We start from the raw sequence: 21893 nt of genomic DNA on the forward strand, positions 1-21893 counted from the left end.
GATTGAGGACAAAAGTCGATCACTGTCCATCAGATTTAGTTTGCAGTCATGTCCAGCTTTGGAAAGAATAGTGAGTGTTTCCACAGTAGGACATTTGTTGTGACTGGTGATGGCTGTTGCCTTCATTTTTGAAGAGGACCAAAATGACATTACTATGTTAGTATTGAGCTATAGTGTCTTTGATTGTGGCCGATAAGACCCACATGAGCTCAGAATGTTCTGTCACAGGCTGGACATAAAAAGTCCCTGTGAACATTTGGAAGGGGAGCTTCACTAACTTTACACATCTTGTATTTGGGTACATATTGGCCAGCGCTTTGGGCTCATGGATTTCAGGTCCATTTATCTTTACTTTTTATAGAATTCCATCCCACCATGAGATAGCCTGAAAAGTCTTGGAGAAGTAGTACATTAGAATGTAAGCTTCTATAGGGTAGGAAATATTTTCCTTTTTAAAAAAATTTTCTCTTTACATCCCAATAGGCATTTGATAAATTATTAAGTTTCTTCAGTCCCCTAAGTCTAGGACACAGTCTCCTCAGATCATAGTAAGTAGCAATGCTGATTCTCCAGAAAAATCCTAGAAGGTGTCCTAGGAAGTAAGGAAATTAGTGAAGTTAAAGAAATGTAGGGATTTGCTAGAGTCAATGGTGTCCCAGAAGCAAGGCTCAAAGCAGCTGCCACTCTAAGTCATGGTGAGTAGAAGAAAATTGTGTTGGAATGAATAATTTCAGATGACAAAACTAGAAATTTGGAAGGAAGAAATCTATTATGGAACTTTGCTTCAAGAATGGTCAACATATGTCAAGAGTTTGATTCAATTTAATAGATATTTATGAAGTGGATTAGTGGAAAGATTAATAGCTCTAGGGGAAGAAGATATGGATTCAAATTATGCCTCTGATATTTACTACCTGACTAACTTTAGGCAAGTCACGTAAACTTCCTAAAGTCTCAGTTTCCATATCTATAAAATGAAAATTTTATAAATAAATAAAAATATGGTCTTGGAGATTTCCAGATCTAAGTCTGGAAACAAATCGAAGTAAAAGACACATTCTAGTGTTATGGAATATTATTGTTCTGTAAGAAATGACCAGCAGGATGAATACAGAGAGGACTGGCGAGACTTACATGAACTGATGCTAAGTGAAATGAGCAGAACCAGGAGATCATTATACACTTCGACAACGATATTGTATGAGGACATATTTTGATGGAAGTGGATTTCTTTGACAAAGAGACCTAACTGAGTTTCAATTGATAAATGACGGACAAAAGCAGCTACACCCAAAGAAAGAACACTGGGAAACGAATGTGAACTATCTGCATTTTTGTTTTTCTTCCCGGGTTATTTATACCTTCTGAATCCAATTCTCCCTATGCAACAAGAGAACTGTTCGGTTCTGCAAACATATATTGTATCTAGGATATACTGCAACATATCCAATATATAAAGGACTGCTTGCCATCTAGGGGAGGGGGTGGAGGGAAGGAGGGGAAAAAAATCGGAACAGAAACGAGTGCAAGGGATAATGTTGTAAAAAAAAATTACCCTGGCATGGATTCTGTCAATATAAAGTAATTATTAAATAAAAATTAAAAAAGACACATTCTAGGATTTAGGGGTTCAATGATAAAATAAAATACAGATCTGCCATCAAAAGAAAGCTAAATGGTGCAATGGATAGAATGTCAAACTCATCTTTCTGAATTAAAATCGGGCTTTAGACATTAGCTATATGACTCTGGGCAAGTCATTTAAACCTGTTTGTCAGTTTCTTCATTTGTAAAATGAACTGGAGAAGAAGATGGCAAACCAATATAGTATGTCTGCCAAGAGAAGCCCAAATGGGGTCATGAAAAGTCAGATATGACTGAAAATGATTGACAACAAAGAAATTACATTCTGATTGGGAGAGATAGCCATTATATCAGGAGAAATCTATACAAAATGGTAGCCAAAATTTGGCATTCCTGTAGGCTTAATAGTTAAAATTCAGATAGCAGTTCTTAGGTACAAATATGAATCCACAGTGCTTAAAAAGGCTCTGAGTATTCATCTGATAAGATGATAGGTGAGAATGGTATAAAGAGTTTTGAGAAACTTGTGTGCTAATCCTTGGTCTTAACTAATGAATGTCTGCTGAAAGATCAATTAACCAATGAACTAGCATATATTAAATGTCTTCTAAATGGTAGGCATTATACTAAGCTTTGGGGATACAAAATAAAAATGAATAGTCCCTCCTCTAAAGGAGCTTACATTCTGTCATCAAAACATAAAATCTCTGGATTTGTTCCTTTAAAAGATGAATGTTCTTAAGTTCTCTTAGTCTTTCTATGGTGTGATTCTCTTTCTTTGTTATGCAACAAACAATAAACATTCAAAAAACTTGGGCTTGCCTTTTATATAACACAATTCCATACTTCTCTGGTTATATGATTAGTTCATTTTTTGTTTGCTTTGTTTTTTAAATAATGAATCACAAACATCTGGCCAAACCTAATGCTGACTAATTGGAGGCAGAGGTTGATCCAAACCAATAAAAGTCTATGTTTTAGAAAGTTTTAAAAGAAACATAGAGTGACAAGCTAGGATTAATAAAGCTTAGATTAGCTATTTGGTGGTGAAGAAGGCCTAAGATTTTCTTTGGTAAATAGAGAACATGTTTATTATATTAATGGATGCTTTCCAAGTATTTAAAAAAATTTGTTTCCAAATTTATACATATCCTATGTGATTTTATAAGTTGTTCATTTGCTTAAAATAGTCCCTTTTTTTAGTTGACAAAGCAATAGAGTACAAATGTCACACACATGCAATTTGAATTAAGGAGATTGTGGTATAGTGGATTAGAGTGCTTGTACTCAGATCAAGAAAACCTGAGTTCAAATCTGAAATCAAACACTTGCCTGCTGTGTGACCCTGGGCAAGTCATTCAACTGTAAAATAAGCTGGAGAAGAAAATGGCAAACCACTCCAGTCTCTTTGTCAAGAAAACTCCAAATGGGATCATGGAGAATTAGATAAGAAAGAAATGACTCAAAAACAAAAATTAATTAATTAATTTCCAAATCACTGAGGAAAAATACATTCTTTTCTGTCAACTAGACAATTTCCCAGTAGACCCCCAAGAGGTTCCCAAAAGGCAGTAAGATTTAGAGAATATAATATAGGGAATCAGGACTGAATCTTCCTTCAAACACCTATCAGCCATGTGACTATGGGCAGAGAGCTTCAGCTGCCTCATTTGTGAAGGGAAATATAATTCTTACAGCTTGTTGTGAAGAAAGCACTTGGTAGACATCAAATAAGATACAAATGTGAATTGTCTTTGTTATTTCTGGTGTGACTGGAATATGTCACTAAATGGAGGAGAAACAGGAGGAGGGAGAGGAGAAAAGGAGAAAGAAAGGAGTAGGGAAGGGTGGGTGAATCTCTGACACAGTGTCTGACCCTGGACAACTCATTAACTTCTCAGTAATTTCTGCTCTAGCTAACTCTTTAACACTTGTAAGTTGAAAATAAAGTGCCAATCTGCATTAATAGTATTAAGTTTTCTCAACTAGAATCCCATATAGACAAATAGAAAGACAGATGAATGGATAGACAGATCAACAAAAAGATAGAAACAAGAACTCCATTTCTTTAAATAAAAATCATTCAAACTCACAGTGGTAAACACAAATCACTTTGTTTCTTTTTGCTTGCTAATGAAAATTCATCTCCCTTATTGCTATCTTGAACAGTTAATTTTCCTTAGAAAGTATATTCTTTGAGGACCAAGACAATTTTTCATACTATCTTTTTAATCCCAGCTCCTGGTTTAGTGTTTTGTCCACAACAGGTATTTAATATTTATTTTTGCTTAATTGAATTTAGATAAATTGGTGTCCTTCCCAACCAATGCTAATTTTGAGTGAATATGCACTTTCTGTAAACTCAGTCTGTTCTTATGAGTCAAAAATGCTTTTACTGAAAATTAACCATAGCATACAAGAGAGAAGCAGACTCCAGGATTTAATTCATACCTCACATGGGAACAAAAAGGTATGTTTTTTTTCCCCTTTCGTGCTATGCGTCACAGTGGCAATAAATTATTCTGTTGTATTACAGGATGTGTTGCAAGAGCTGAATTCTGAAAGCTAAACTTTGTTGTAGTTACCTCATGTTGTTAACATGAACATAGTTAACTATTTTAGAGAAACATCCTATTCTAGTTAGTAAGATACTGGCTGTTCTCTGAAATCATTATCTTTTTTCAGTTATTTTTCAGTCATGTGTGACTCTTTGTGTCCCCATTTGAGGTTTTCTTGGCAAAGATTACAGAATGATTTGCCATTTCTTTCTCTAGCTGCAGAAACTGAAGCAAACAGGGTAAAGTGATTTACCCAAATTATGCATCTAATAACTACCTTCACTGGATTTGAATTCATGGAAAAGTCAAAGCAATCAGCTACCTACCTTCAATGGATATGCCATAGTTCTGGCATCAGAAAATCTGAATTTAAATTCAAATGAATTCTTAAGACTTAAGTTTCCTAGTCTGTCAAGTGAGGAAGTTGGATTTCTAGTCCTCCAAGCTTGAAACCTGTGTTATCTTTGACTCTTCCCTCTCCCTCCTCTTCTCCATCTAAGCGACTCTTCCCTCTCCCTCCTCTTCTCCATCTAACCAGTTACTAAAGTGTGTAAATTCTACCTCTAAATATCTCCATCTGTTTTTTCTATTATTCTAGTCTATTATTAGATAGATTATTCCATCTATCTAAGGTCTAGTATAGACCTTAGACTACATCACAGTCACTTCCTAAATGATCTCTCTCCCTCCAATCTCTCCTCTTTCCATTCCATCCTTCACACTTGTACATTTATCTTCCAAGTACATCAAAAAATGCTGTATTCTTGAAAGTTTACATAAGCATGCAACTCTGGCAGGTTCTACCAAAAACTCAAAAGGCTTGGCATTCCAAGGAATCTACAAATATTTATTACTATATAATAAGAGATATGCTAGAGCCAGATCCTACTGACTCTCAAAGGTATGTTGTTAAATTTCCAGTGTCAACATTTATAACTAATAGGCACATGCCACAAATCAGGGCTTGATGTATAGTTCTGTTAATTGTCTAGATCAGAGGTATCAAATATTATCAGACTAAACCAGATTAAAATGCAATTGGAAAATATTTAACAAAATAACATAGATCATAGATAATGTTAATGTGTGCTACCTACTTGTACAAGTCCCTATGGTTTAGTGGCCTTATTTCTTTTTAACACCACTAGTATAGATTTAAGAAAGAAAAATATTATTAAAATGTAGGTTAAACCTAAGTACTTTTTTCCAAAAAAAACCCAAAACTTGTTGTTAAACATTTATCAGTTTACCCTCAGTAGCCCTCTGCACTTCCAGCTTAAAACAAAAACTAAGACAAATTAACAAACAAAACCAAAGCTGAGAAAAAGGTCTTCAGCCTGTTGGCATTGATGAGTTAGCTATATTTGCATAGATGAAACGACACTCCCATCATTAAAAACCTGGAATCAGAGTCAAAGGACTCTAACTGTGGAGGAAACTGCAATGAGTTCCCAGCTGTCTATGTTATGAGTGATTATTGTCTCAATTGCAACATAAGAGAGGTATGGTATATTCATGCAAAAGTACCCAGCCCTTGGATGACTGTAGTTAAAGAACCAACCAGGGTGTTAAAAGCTGACTTTTGAGTCATGGAGTAGATGTAGCAAGTGGGTCACCTTGGTGGTTAGTTATTGAATAAACAGAGAAGAGGTTCTCCATCATTTTTATTACATGGAGCATCTTATTAGCCAAATGAAACTTGTAGTATACTTCTTAGGATAATGTTTTTAAAAGCATAAAATAACATACCACTATACTATACTAAGAAAACCAATTATATTGAAATAGTTATCAAAAAATTAATATTTTTTTAAGTTTATAGGCTCTCAGATTTCTGGAATAAAGGGGATATGGTGATAGATAGATAGTGATACTGTGAGTCATACACAGTCTTTGAATCTCATGGCTCCATCAAAACATCCAAACAGTAATCAGAATAGTCATAATTGTAATAATCATTTATATGGTACTTTTAGTTTGCAGAGAATTTTACATGTATTCTCTCATTTGATTCTCCTAACAATTCTGTAAGATGAATGGTATTATTATCCTGATTTTACAGATAATGAAACTGTCTTTCAAAGAGATTGAGATTTACCTAAAATCACAACTGCTAGTAAGTATCTAAAGCTGGATTCAAACTCAAATCTTCTTTGTTGTAATTTCGCACTCTCTCTACAACACCAAATCCATGCAAATATTGAACTAGAAGAATGCTCAGGTTGGATTGTGTCCCCTTTTACTCAAAAACTTTTAGTAGCCACACACCTGTCAGATTGGCTAAGATGACAGGAAAAGATCATGATGAATGTTGGAGGGGATGCGGGAAAACTGGGACATTGATGCATTGTTGGCGGAGTTGTGAACAGATCCAACCACTCTGGAGAACAATTTGGAATTATGCTCAAAAAGTTATCAAACTGTGTATACTCTTTGATCCAGCAGTGTTACTACTGGGCTTATATCCCACAGAGATATTAAAGAAAGAAAAGGGACCTGTATGTGCCAAAATGTTTGTAGCAGCCCTGTTTGAAGTGGCTAGAAACTGGAAATTGAATGGATGCCCATCAATTGGAGAATGGTTGGGTAAATTGTGCTATATGAATATTATGTAATATTGTTGTTCTGTAAGAAATGACCAGCAGGATGAATACAGAGAGGCTTGGAGAGACTTACATGAACTGATGCTGAGTGAAATGAGCAGAACCAGGAGATCATTATATACTTCAACAACAATACTGTATGAGGATGTATTCTGATGGAAGTGGATCTCTTCAACAATGAGAAGATCCAATTCAGTTCCAATTGATCAATGATGGACAGAATCAGCTACACCCAGAGAAAGAACACTGGGAAATGAATGTGGACTACTTGCATGTTTGTTTTTCTTCCCAGGTTATTTTTACCTTCTGAATCCGATCTTGTACAGATCTGCACACATATATTGTACTTAAGATATACTTTAACATGTTTAACATGTATGAGACTGCCTGCCATCTAGGGGAGGGAGTGGAGGGAAGGAAGGGAAAAGTTGGAACAGAAGTGAATGCAAGGGACAGTGTTGAAAAATTACCTATGCATATGTTGTCAATAAAAAGTTATACTAATAAAAAATAATAACAAAAACCTTTAGTGAGATTCTTTTTGCCTAAGAATAAGTCCACACTCAGCCTGACATTTCATTTAATGCCCTTTGCAACCTGGTACTTTCTTGCCTTTCTAGTCTTCCATTTATTGCTTTCCTTCTTGTGGCTTAAGCTCTGACAAAACTGGGCTATTTTCCCTGAGCATCCATTACTTTCATATCACTGAATTTTCTTGGCTCAACTTCTTGGCTCAGAGACTAGATAGTCCCCGAGAATCCTTCTAGCTCTGACTCTATAATGTTATGATCCTATTGATGAGGCCCTGAGAATCTGGGAGAGGTTGGCAGAGAGAGACTGAAGTATTGATGGAAATACTCAGTGAGCCAAACAGGGAAAAGCACTGTTGGGGATTAGTTTAAACTTTATAGCCCTACCTTGCTGTGTCCAGCCAGAAATCCAAGTTATGTTAAACTCTGAGATTATATTTCCCCTATAAATCTGTCTATGGCCCACTCTGTCTTTGTTGAATCCCTTTTAGATTATATAGCCTGTCATGACGCCACATGCTATCTTTCTCCTCACCACTTCCCTATGCCACAGTGGTATCTCTCCTCTCATTTCCTCATCATACTTCATGGTGTCTTTCTCCTTACATCTAACAAACTCTTTTATGGTACTAAATACCTTTTAGACTTTAGCCTGCTAGCTGAGGACATACTCCAACCTCATGGGATGTTCCCTTTGTTCTGGTTAATTGTGAGTTCCCTAGGAAACTTGTCTTTTCCATTGTTAATTGTTATATGCTCTTCCAACTCTATTTTGTTTTTCCATTTCTGAAAAACTTTGCCCTCCAACTTCTCTTCCACTTTTCAATCTATAGAGTCTAAATCTGTGATTTCACTGATATAGGGAACTCTCGGATAAAGAAACTTCCCCTGCAATGCAAAGTTGTACCTTCTCGTCTTAGAAGATTGCTGAGGTCACAGACATTAGGGGATTTGCTCAAGGCCTCACAATTGGTTTATATCAAAGATGAGATTTGACTCAGCTCCTCCTAACTCCCAGATTGGTTGTCTGCTATACCACGCTTCCTCTTTCAAATCCTGTGTATTCTCTAAAAGTAAGCCCACTTATCACTACTTTAATTCCTAGAATTACCAGACCTCCTGTCAGGCAAGAAGTTCATTTCCATGTACTCCAAGTCTCATTGTATTTTCCTGACAAATAGCATATCTATGAAGTAATTATTCTTCAATTCCCTGGTCTCTGTGCTTATCATAATGATCTGAACATAGTAGGTACTTAACATGTGAGAATTGAATGGATGAATAAAGAGGCTTTGATTCTGAAAGGCCACAGAATCAGTAGAAAATGTTATTACATATTCTTTAGAATTTAATTTCCCAGTCATTAAATATATTTTGGAAATTGGAATGAGTGAAGTGCAGAGATGGAGTCTAAAATGTATTTCCACCATGAAGAACTTTACAGTAGAGTATAAGCAAATATTACTGTCCATGCAAAGGAAGTATTTAGCCCGGTTTTCACTTGGGGCAGCAAAAGCTCTGAGGCAGAGCTCAGGAAAGAGTTAATCTACCTCCTTTTTTCTCATTACCTCACTTCAATCATTTCAACCTCTCCTCAATCCAAATTTCCAGTTTGTGAAACAAAGGAGTTAGCTCAAGTCCCCTTACTCTCTAACAACATAATTAAAGTCATATTGTTGATCATTCATGTCCAACTCCTCATGACTCCATTTGTTTTTTTTTGTTTGTTTGTTTGTTTGTTTGTTTGTTTGTTTGTTTTTGCAAAGGTACCAGGGTAGTCATTTGTTATTACCTTCTCCAAGTTATTTTACAGATTAGGAAACTGCAGCAGACAGGGTTCAGTGACTTGCTCAGGATCATATAGATGCATCTTCTTGATTCTAGGTCTGATATTTAGTTATTCCATTACAATCAACAGATATAGAGTTAGAAGGAACCTCAGAAACCCTCCATATGCTGTTTCATTTAATCACCAACAATTCTGTGATGCAGGTGCTATTATTATCATGACTTCATAGATAAGGAAAAAGGTTCAGTGACTTAGCCAAAATTTCATAACTGAGGGGAATATTTGAGGTAGAATTTGAACTCAGATCTTCCTAATTACAAATCTAGCATTCTTTTCATTGTATTACATAGTCTAATTATTAATAGCCTTAAACAAATCATTTACCCTTTCTTTGGGCTTGGTTTCCTGATCTATAAAATGAATAGAGTAGGCTGGGTTAATTTAACTTTTAAAGATTAATTAAACCTTCAGTGTTTTAACACTGAACTCACCCCTCACAATTTTAGAGAATGTAAATCAAGTTGCATTTCTATAATTATACTTCCTGATTTAAAAAAAAAAGAAGTCTAGAAAACAAGACTTTGTTCTAAGGGAAGAAAAGGAAAAACCTAAAATTTTGGAAAGGATGATTTTTTGAAAATCTTTTTCATTCTTCAATTGGTCCTCAGGAGAAAAATGGTTTTGGTTTTGTTACCATAAATTTTAGAGAAATATTTGCCCTATTGTGAACTTTCCAGGAAGTGGCTTCAGATAAATGAACCACAAAAGCAGGATAGTAAAGATTTCATTACTCAGAATCTCAGAATAAAATTGTAAGTAGGGTCTCTGGGAAATGGTGAGTCATTGTGTCAAGCACAGAGGAAAAGGGAATTAGGGTTATGCAAATTCATTCTAAAAAGGCTATTTCCCCAACATAATTTCTTAAAGGGAATTTATTCAGTATGAATTTAGAAACTAAGTTGACATTGAAAAGAGAGCAATTGAGCAGAGATTGATAAACTCTTAAAATTCCCTGGCTTTGAATTTAGAGGAGAGGGAAGATAAGAGTTTGAAAGAAAAGGAAGGAAATAGAAAAGAAGGAATTGGGACACTTAACAGAATATTTTATAGAAATGATTGAGAAATAGTTAGAATAGACTGGGTTAAACTAAGGATTGCCATCAGACCCTTGGGCCACAATTATAAATGGAGGTAAAAAAGGCTCCAGTGTAGGATGAATGGCATGGAGGCATTTCATCTACTGGGAAGTGAAATGACCAGGACTGAGATCTGATCATAGAGAATTTTTTAAAATTTCTGGCTACTCTTCCAAATTCCTCACACTACTATCCTTCCTCTTTCCCTTGGGTTCTGCCTATGCTTTCTGCTAGTAGTAACATTATGTTACTTGAAAATAATCTTCCAAATGATGGAATAAATCATAGTGCCAAAAGTAACCCATAAGAATTATAATAAATTCAGATTCTCTTTAAAAAAAAGCCCCCACTCAGTAATTTTTGTTTAATATACGACAGGACACAATTAAAGTAGATAAATATATTATTCTTAAGAAGCCCAGTTTTCCGAAAAAGAAAAATTAAGTAAATTGATAACTTTGTTTTAGGGTCTAACACCATCTCATAATAATAGCTCACATTTATATAGCATTCTGTATAACATTATTTCATTTGATGTTCATAACAATCTTTTGAAGTAGATACTATTATTGTTCCCATTTTCTAGATGGAGAAATTGAGCATCACTAGAGCTTAAGTGATTTTCAGGGTCTGAGATGGATTTAAACTTAAATCATCTTGGTTCCAAGTCCCTGCTGTCTCTTTCTAGGACTATAAGTATCACCTGAAAGTTCTAAAATAAGTTATTCAAAGTCCAAACTTATCATTTCATTTATACAAAGTAATCCCTTTGTGATTCTATTTTTAAAATATTTCAAACATAAACTCTGAAGATTTCTGAAAAGAAAAGTCAGTGCCAAAATAATGTAAAATGTATTTTGGATTGTAGCTCACTATAGGATCTCAGTACCAGCCCAAGTTATTGATCATAGGTGAGGAGTGAAGAGGTGGAACTCACATACTGGTCAAACATGGAGTTCATTTATTTTAAGTTCTCTCAGCCTTAAATACCCTAGTATACTTACATCACTATAGCACATTGTGCATGGGCTAACTGTACTAGGATGTATATGTGGAGCCACATTAGCAACTTGTTATTGTTGTGTAGAAGTCTCCTTGCTACAAGTATCTCTACTTCAAGTACAAGTTTTATGACCATTGACTTCTCAGGAAAGATGAGCCGCCCCAAAGGGGATGGAGAGCCAAACCAGACACTGTCAGCAGGTTCCCTGGCTGGGTTGGAGAGTTCCCCCACCATCTGTGGCCCTCTACATTGGACTAATGTACAAAAAAATTTTCAATTTTGAATATCATCAATGTAGAGATATATCATACTTGACTATACTTATTTGGTTTTTTTGTTTTATTTTTTTCTCTTTATTTTCAGTACATGTAGGGAGATGGAAAGGGGGGGAATAATTGCCTATAATAGAGAAAATTAATTTTTAAGAATTTTACATTTAACTATAACATATTTAACATAAATAAGTCTGCTTGCTATCTAGGGGAGGGGTGGAGGGAGGGAAGGGAAAAATCAGAACAGAAGTGAATGCAAGGGATAATGTTGTAAAAAATTACTCATGCATATGTACTGTCAATAAAAAGTTATAATTATTTAAAAATTTAAAAAAAAGAATTTTACATTTAAAAAAGATATTTTGAAATAAATTTTCATAAAACTCCACAGATTTTTAAAGCCCTATGAGAAGACAAATGGGAACATTCATTTATTAAATATCTACTATGTGCCAAGCACGTAAGTGTTTTAAGTGTTTTGGAAGTGTTATCTCATTTGAAACTCAGAACTCAGGTATTTCACAGATGAAGAAACTGAGGCAGACAGAAGTTAAGCAACTTGTCCATATCCTGAATTAGTGTCTAGGATCACATCTAAACTCAGATTTTCCTGACTTCACTGTCAGCATTCTATCCATTGCTGTTTTGCCCCTTTTTATATCCCTAGTACTTAACACATGATCTAGCACATAATAGGCCTTTAATAAAGTTATCCTTTCCACATCATAATATTCCCCATCAAAGATTTAATATATCACATATTATCATAAAAAGTTAAATGAGAATTTGGGGGGAGTTTTGTGGAAGAAGCCAGCAAGCCACACAGAAAAGTTTAGAAACTATATATATATTTTATCTTTATATATATATATATATATATGTAATCTTTAAATACTATAAAGGTACCCACATTTTACAATAAGATAAGATAAACATCCCATAAAAGAAAAAATTCAAACTTTTTCTCTGGTACAAAGGGAGGACATTTTACTCAGATTTTCCAAATCACAGGGGCACCATATGCCTAACTTCTGTGGTGTGGAAGAGATAACTGTAGATATTAAATGACTGACTGCACCACCTAGCTGCTATAAGAGAGTTCACTGCTTGGAAGTACAGGTCAGGGTTGGAAGTTGTTTGACTGAATTGAATTAGAATCATCAGAGGAACTTACATGAACTGATGCTAAGTGAAATGAGCAGAACCAGGAGATCATTATACATTTCAACAACAATATTATATGAGAATATATTCTGATGGAAGTGGATCAATGATGGACAGAATCAGCTACACCCAGAGAAAGAACACTGGGAAATGAATGTGGACTACTTGCATTTTTGTTTTTCTTCCCATATTATTTTTACCTTCTGAATCCGATTTTTCTTGTGCAATAAGAGAACTGTACAGATATGTACATATATATTGTATTTAAGATATACTTTAACATGTTTAACATGTATAAGACTGCCTGCCATCTAGGGGAGGAGGTGAAGGGAGGGAAGGGAAAAGGGACAATGTTGAAAAATTACTCATGCATATGTTCTGTCAATAAAAAGCTATAATAATTTTAAAAAGAATCTTCTTGAAAATTATTCTTATTTCTTCAGAAAAAAAGTTAATTCTATCCAGATACTCAGTGAGTCCAGTCTCAGAAAAATATATAGAAACATGAAGCTTTACCACCATACAGTTGATATTAGATGAATTTCAGACATACAATGTCATAAATGTTCTTTGTAGAGTACACAAACTCTCTGTTGCCTGCTAGTAACAAAAAAACAAAAAAAATTTGGATTGATAGTATGAGCAAATATGTATCCAGATCTTCTCTGATAGAAAGTGAGTCAGGATCACTTGTTTGCAAGGGCAGTTTCTTTTTGGAAACTAGAACAAGAGGCAGCATCAGAGGCAGGCATGACTGTGTGCCTGAGCCAGAAAAACAGCATATCACAAAATGTTTGAGCTTAGAAATCATCTAGTCCAACCCTTTCATGTTACTATTGAGGAAAAATGATTTATTTCAGGATACAAAGTTGATGTTATAAATTGTTCTTGTGATTCTATTTACTTTATTCTGTGTCAGTTTATATGTCCTTCCACATTTTTTTGAAATCATCTATTTCCTCATTTCTTATACCATAATAGTACTTCATCTCAATATGTATGTGCTATAATTTATTCAGCTGTTCCTTAACCATTGGGCATTCCCTTAGTTTCCATTTTCTCATCCCTGCAAAAAGTTGCTATAAATATCTTTGTATCTAAAGTATCTTTTCCTCTTTTCTTTTTTCTATTTCTTTTTATAATATCAACATTATAAAAATGAATAATTTTGAGGGCTTTTATAAAATGAAGAAGAATGAATTGAACAGAAATAGGAAAATAATTTAGACAATTAACAAGGTAAAAAACAAACCACTTTGAAAGTCATAAGAACAACAATTGATACAAGGATTATTGATGATTCCATACTTTTTCCTTATCTTGGACCTAGATTAGCTTCCTTGTATTTTCTATTCAACATTTTTTTTGCCATGTGTAGGAGTTAGGTGTGGATATCAGGACTAACTGGGGCTGAGGAACACAGGACAAACCAGTTTGGGGAAACTCCCAGCCAAGATTCCATTGGTTTCTTAAGAATGTAGTTAAGAGTTCTGTGAGCTGTGATTCTGACTTTTGTTTTATCCTGTAAAAGAGTACAAGATAGACCTACTTCTTTCTGTATGTGAAACCCCTTGAAGTATTAAAACCTATCTCACAACTTCTAATCTCTTTACTCCAGTACCACACACACATATAGGGAGGTCGTGAAAGACACCAGGGATGATAACTCTCCAAATGCAGTTTATGGGATGGGATGATACAAGGATCAAGAATCATGTAAACTAAGCTGTAAAGTCAGAAAAAGCTGAGTTCAAATCCTCCATCAGTGTTTTGGAAGACACTCCAATCCATTGGAGAAGAGGTAAGCTTTCTTAGGCCTATAAACAGCAAGAATGCTACTTTCTATAAGACTAGTGGAGGAATTCGGAAATAATTATGCTATAAAACATAACCTCATAGCTGTTAAATCACCACCATCTTGGAGTCATTCAGTCTTCCCTGCTTCTATTTTGGATTTCCTTCCTGCCTTCATAGAATTTCACTTCTCAAAAATATCAGTTCCTATGTCAGAACTTTTTGTTATATATTCTTGAGGTCCAGAACCAAGAACTAAAAATCTTAGCACAGCTAATCTAAAAATTAGAGAGCACAGCTTCTCCTCATGTTTTCATACTCTTTTCCTTCTCTTCATGGCAACCCAACCTGGGCTAGATTGCCTAAAAACCTGCATCATCAGTACAGGGATAGGCTCATAAATTCATAAATAGATTCATAAAAGCCAGAGGGAACTTTGGAAATTATTTGAGTTCAAAATTCCTCATTTTAACAAAGAAGAGAGTTTAAATTATTTGTCTGGGATCACACAGCAAATTAGTATCTCAGGCAAGATTTGAATATTGGAGAAAAACAGTTGAATTTAATGAAATTGTTATTTTTTTAAATGTGCTTAATAATAACTAATATTTATATAGTCCTTTGAGTTTTGCAAAGCAATTTACAAATACTATATCATTTTATTCTCATAACAACTTTAGAAGGTAGGTACATTATTATCTTTACTTTACAAATATAATTGAGGTAGTCAGAGGTTAAATGAATTCCCCAGGATGATATAATTAGTAAGTATCTGAGGTTGAATTTTAATTCGGATCTTCCTAACTCCATACCCTGGGTCTAATGGAAGAGACAATAGGCAAACAATTTATGTATAAACAAGTTACATACAGGATCAGTTGGAAATAATCAAAAAGGCCACCTATCCGCCTTTTTTATTATTCCAACCTATCTAGTATAAAACTTTTACCACTAGAATCTGGGTTGGAAAACAAAGTTGCATTCTCTTTAGAAACCCAGTTTCTTTCTTCTAAAATCATTCATGACTTTCTCTGTCTTTCTCTCAAGCTCTCTCTCTTTATGTCTCTGTCTCTGTATCTCTTTCTCTCTTTTTCCATTGATATATATGAGCATTGGAAACCCCATCATCTCAGCAACAGTATCTAATAAAGATCCAGAAAACAATGTTCCCTATTAAATGGTTCAAAATCAGAAACATATTCTTCTATTAATGACAGTTGTTGTTGAGCCATTTTTTTCAATTGCATCCGAGTTTCTGTGATCCCATTTGGGTTTTTTTTGGCAGAGATACTTCCTTTTCCAGCTCATTTTACAGATGAGGAAACTGAGGCAAACAGGGTTAAAGGATTTGCCTAGCATCACAAATTAATAAGGGATTGAGGTGATTTTTGAACTCAGGAAGATAGTCTTCCTAACTCCAGGTCCAGCACTTTATTAACTGTGCCACTTGAGATTAAAATAAATATGTTGCCATCTGCTTTGCTGCAGTATCCTAAAGACCATGGGACTTTTCTGTCTGACTTGCAGCTAAAACCGCATATATATGTGTGTGTGTGTGTGTATGTGTGTGTGTGTATAATCTTCCACAATAGAATGTGAGTTCATTGACTGACTTTTCTGTTTGTATATCCAGTGCTTTGTATATAGTAAATACTTAATACATGTATTTTTTAATTCATTTTTTGTCATAAATCATTTAGTTTTTAGTTGGTGTGTAGGGTGTGTTCAGGGAAAACTACTACCTCTGAAGTGAGGGGCTGTTTGCCACCATTAGTGTCCACTAATCCATCTAACTCTCACCTGTGGCTCCAAGAAGCTGTAGTATGCCCCCAGTAAACTATTTCAGCAGTTGGGCTAAACCAGATTGAGGATAACCAAGGGATCTTAAACCGTACAGTGAGTTAGAGGGGTGTCTACCCCAAGCATATGAAGACTTCCCTTGGTGTAATGCAGATGAGAACAATTTGTTCCACCAGTCATGAAGGCAGCTGAAACAAATGCTATGGAGTGCTTAGAAATTAGATTATCAAAGACGCCAAGGTCATCCACTGCATCTTGAGTCATCACTGGTCATATTGACTCTGTTCTGCCACTGGACAGTGATGACTCTGAAAGAGAAAGTGAGACCAACAACTTTGAGCAACTCTACTTAAATCCAATTTACACACAAATCAGAAGACATTGCCATCTAACATACTGATGTCATTTTGGTCCTCTTCAAAAACAAAGGACAACAACCAACTAATGTTTAATTGTGTCATCCTAGAAAGTCCAAGAAGATTGGACTTGAGGAGGGTAATAAGGATATGAGAATGAATTTTTATTTGGAGATAAAGGAGAATCCTAAAGTAGTGGCAAGGCCTGGGCCAATCCTAAGGAAAGAGACTTGGAAAGCTTGAAGATAACTAAATTAGGAAGGAAAGGTCCTAGGAAATGAACACCTAGAACAAGTTGTGGCCAGGAAAGAGGGGAAACCAAATTTCTATTCCACTTTTTTTTTCTGGTCAACCTTCTCATACTTTACATCCACTTGTCCCAGGTTAATTGTTAATACAAAACATCCTACATCCTAGTCTTTCAAATAGTTTCATATGTTTATTGTATCTCTCCTTGTTATCTTGGGGCATACAATCAAACCAATTCTGTCAACTACTGTCAACTACTTTGTTGTTGTAATTGTTGTTGTTCTTCAACCATAATATCAGGAAGGATATGTCATGACTTGCAAGTGAATTAGATTTAAGTGATAGAGGACTATGCAAAGTCACCAGCCTCACTCTCTTCTCCATAGATACCTGGGTCCATTGGCAAGATATAGATCAACTCCTTTAGGTACCTCTCCAAGAAGTACTCGAGCCATTCTTTTATGGTGCATTTTTTCCTTCTTTTTTAGATCTTTAACTGCAACTTCCTTTTCTCTCTTTTGTCAAGATTAATTGAGAATGTCAAGATTAATTCAGATCCTCTATGAGCAGCTTGGTGGCACCACAGATAGAGCGACAGGATCTGGAATCAGAAAGACCTGAATCTATTCCTCAGACACTTACTAGTTGTGTGGCCCTGGGCAAGTTGATCAATCAATCAATCTTTATTAAGTGCTTACTATGTGATAGACATTATCATTGAACCACAATCTGCCTCAGTTTCCCATTATTAAATTAGGACATAATAACACTTACTTCCAAGGATTGTGAAGTTCAAATGAGATTATATTTAGAAAGAGCTTAGCATAGTAGGCACCTAATAAATGTTTATTTCCTTCCTTCCACAGGTCTCTTTTCTGCCACACTGCATGAGTAGAAGAAAGAGGCCCATGAAAGACTGAGCGTCATTCTATATATTTCCCTCATTGAGATGGCCAAAGAATTTACCAAATAGTCCAAATATCAGTGATAAACTTCTGTATTTACCAGATCTGGCTTTTTTATTTTTTTGAGATTGAGACTACCTATATTACCCAAGATAATAAACAACCACTCATATACACCTGCTTCCACTATTGATTGTCATGTTCAATTTCCAACCTAACTCACTATGCCCCTCTTGACAGCCTTTACCATATTTCCTTCCAGCTTTCAGAGGCTCACTATATTGGTATTAGACCAAGTGTGGCTACTTAATCAGATTTTTGACCTATTACATCTCAGAATTCCTTAGCTCAAAACCTCAGCTTCCCCAAGAGAGTGTCATGGGCCATCATGTCTGACATAGATTTGGTCTTCAGAAGACATGATCTTTTATTGAAATCACATTCAAAGTTTTTCCTGCATGATAGATCCTGTCAGATTTTGTGTCTTCAAGATCTCAGTTGCCTTCGTGCTATTTGAAGCATCTAATATATTTGTGTGATGAGTCTCACTATCCTTAGCTCACATGATCCTCAGAAGATAAACTGGTTTATGTCCCTTTAAGTTTCTTTTTCCAGACTAAACATCATTATTTCCCAAAAAAAATCATGGAATGTTAGCCTTGGAAAGAATTTAAACATTATTTTGAACAATTTCCCCCATTTCACAGATAAGAAAACTGAAACTCAGCAAGGAAAGGTCAGAGATTTGTAAGATGAAAGATTCACTACTGGAAGGCTAATCAATACAGCTAAAAATACACATTGATTCACAAATGTAATTATACATAATACTGAAAATAAATGCATAAATAGGCACACACATAAAGCATGAAAATTCCTAAATCCCCAATGCTTTCATTCAGACTAATGTGTCAGTAGTAAAGGATGGTATTTAACCAAAAGGAAGTTGTGGAGCTTGAAAAGTAGTGGCTCTCTCATTAACTGACTTGCAACCTGAATAAGTCTCTTAATATCTCATCTGTGATAATTTAAAAAAAAAAAAAAAAGAAGGGGGAAAGAATTGGAAGGTCTCTCTGCTGGTTTTAATGGGCTATGTTTTTGTTTTTTTTTTTTTAATCTTTCTAGGTTCTGAAGTTCAATGTATGGTGCATTGGAGTATTGGAATTTGATCTAAAGGACCTCAGCTCCAATCAATGTTCTTCAATTTACTACATTGTATGACTGCAAAAACACCCAACCTCTCTGGACCTGTTTCCTCATTTGAAAATGAGACGACTTTCCTAGATGGCTGCTGAGGTCCCTTTCAACCCTAAATCTTATTATTCTGTGATCTAATTCTATGATCTGGATGAACTTTAGCTTCTTGCCAATGTTTGCCCTTTGATAATTTGATTCTGTCAAGATGTTATCAGTTATACTTTGGTGTACAGGATATAGGCTTTGAGAGCCAGAAAGAAGGAAAGAGCTTGAGTACACTGAAAAAAAAAGAGCTAAGGGAAGAAGAGAAGACTGGTGAAAAAGTCTGTGTAAGCAAAAGACAATAGTTTATTTACAATTTCCTTAGATTCAGTGCTAGCCTTAGAATATTATTTCATTATGTCCCCTAACTTCTTTTAAAATAAAACAAAACACGACTTCTTCACAATGTACTATGATTAGCATGCTTCTTGTTGTCATTTCCAACTCTATGTGATCTCTTTTGGGGTTTTCTTGGCAAAAGCACTAGAGTGCTTTGCCATTTTCTTCTCCAGCTGATTTTATAGAAGAGGAAACTGAGTTAAAAAGAGACAAATGACTTAGCCAGTGTCACAGAGCAAGTAAGTGTTTGAGGTCAGATTCAAACTCAAGTCTTCATGTCTGGCACTCTCTTCTACTACACTACCAACTGCTCTTTGATTAGCATGCTTATGAGACACTATACATTATAAATTATACACAAGTTTTATCTTCTTAATATATATATAGCAAGAGAAAGAGTCACTACTATATTCTCCTCTAGTTAAGTATTTATTTAAGTTAATTTAATTTAATTTAAGTCCATATGCATATATTTCTAAACAGCAATAAGCAAACAAAATTATTTAAGAGAGAACTAGACAGAAAGTTAAAAAACTGATTTGCAGTTCCATGTTTTTAGGCAGGTCAATTTTTTTTTTATTTCTTCAGTTACAAAGGAGAAGGAAAAGTAAATAACTGCAGGAAAACAACTGATAGGAAAGCCAGTTTGGCCCTGGGGGAAGGAAAGTATGGGGTAATCCTCACATAATGTGCTTTGGAAAAGGATGATAAGGACACATAGAGCTCTTACCTACTAAAATTCCTACTCCCTTTAATTAAGGCTTAAGCTCCAAACACCATCATGGTACTTGGGATAGGTAAATTATTAATTTGCATAAATTAGTTATCTATCAAAAACCCAAAAGAATAGGAAATAAGAACTTAAAAAATCAAATTTAAGTGAAAAACTGGCTGGGAGGGGTTGGGAAAGGAGTAATCATGCAGCTATGCTACCAAAAAGAAAAAAAAAAAAAAAAGAATAAATCACAGAATGTTAAAATGGAAAAGGCTATCAGAGATCATCTAGTCCAAAATCTTCATTGCACTGATGAGGGGAACTAAGACTCAAAGAACTGATGTGACCCAACTTTGACTAATAAAGTTAGTGAGAGATTCAGAACTCACATCTAAGGCCAAGTGTAGTATTCTTTCTTCTAGCTCAATAGATACAGCAATAGGAAGCCCAGGGGTGAGGGTGTTTGAAGGGGTGTCTTTAAAAATTATAATATTTTATCCTATTAATTATAACATAATAATATTTATTATAATGAAGTATAATTTTATTATATTTATTATTGCATAGTATTTCATTGCATTATTTTATTAAATTTATAATTGTGATATTTTATTATATTTATTGTACTATATTTAGTATGTTTTATTATATTTGTTATAAAATAATATCTGTGAAACTTCACAATTAACAAAGTTATTTGATATACATCACTTCATTTGACCTTCGCAACAACCCTATGGATTGGGTAGAATAGACACTGATATTTCCATTTTACAAATGAGGAAAGTAGGGCTTAAGAAAGTAAAATAGTTTTTTTCAAGGTCATGTTGTTAGTGACAGAAGAAGTCCTATTTGTGTCCTATTCCTCCTCTTCTCCAAGGTTCTGCTTATTATGCCACCCATAACTTAGAAAGAACACATCCTAGAAGAATAGGATAAAACACATAAAAGTGAATGGGTCACCAAAGGGTGGAAATCCTCTAAGCAAATCTCAACTATCCCTCAATTTTTCTGAAATAAGGTAATTAAAAAAAAAAATAGACTCACCTACATTTAGATAAGTCCATGAACTCTTTAAAGATAAATACTCTGAGATGAGAGAAGTAAAGATTCTAATATGCTTAGCTGTTCACTTCTTGCCCTGCCCCATAAAGATATTATTGTCCTTTTGATGGAAATAGTATCTATTTCTCTGCCACCTCCTCCATTTTTATCTTCAAAGCTCCTTACCTGTGGTTCTGCATTCTTTTATTTTGTCCCTGATTGTGAACAGGAGGCTGCAGGCAAGGATTTTTCCCTTCAGCTTAATGGTTTAGCTCTTGTGACAGTACATTTATAGGCTCCTACCTCATCCCACCCCCTGCCATACACACACACACAACACACACACACATACACACACTCTTTGGTTTCCCAATCGGGTTTGTGTCAGCCCCAAAACTGACTGTGCTGACACACCTTTTTCCTCCTCCTCAAAGGAGCGCCTCTCCAACCCTATTGGATGTTTGTGTTCTCTGCCCTCCCAGATAGGGAAGTGACTGGAAACTTTTGCTTAAGTCCTTCTGTGAGTGTGTGTGTATAGCTACATATTGCATAGTTCCACATGATAGAGGTGGTATTTCAGTAAACTCTGAATTATCAGGATGGATGGGATGTTTAGTCACTGAAATATTAGGTCTCCAAGGGGATTTCACCAGAAGGTTATAATGGGTTTGTTTTGTTCAGGGACTACTAATAACAGACTGTTTATTCTGTTTGGGGAATTTTTGAGTTTTGTTAGTATTTCTTGATTGGACTTTCTAGCTCTAGCCCCAAAACTGAGTTTTAAAGTGAGGTCCCAGGCCACGTCTATATGAA

The 21893-nt window shown here is 35.0% G+C and overlaps 1 protein-coding gene across 1 annotated transcript in view; it reads right to left on the reverse strand.

The window, feature by feature from the left end:
- The window catches only part of IL1R2 (interleukin 1 receptor type 2), a 43662-nt gene extending 22209 nt beyond the window's left edge, over positions 1-21453 (reverse strand). Inside the window, exon 1 of the mRNA XM_051984337.1 lies at positions 21267-21453. Coding sequence (XP_051840297.1) covers positions 21267-21280 — 14 coding nt within the window. The 5' untranslated portion in view covers positions 21281-21453. The remainder of the gene's footprint in view (positions 1-21266) is intronic.
- Positions 21454-21893: the final 440 nt, after the last annotated feature.

Source organism: Antechinus flavipes, chromosome 3 (assembly GCF_016432865.1).
Source record: "Antechinus flavipes isolate AdamAnt ecotype Samford, QLD, Australia chromosome 3, AdamAnt_v2, whole genome shotgun sequence".
NCBI lineage: Eukaryota > Metazoa > Chordata > Mammalia > Dasyuromorphia > Dasyuridae > Antechinus > Antechinus flavipes.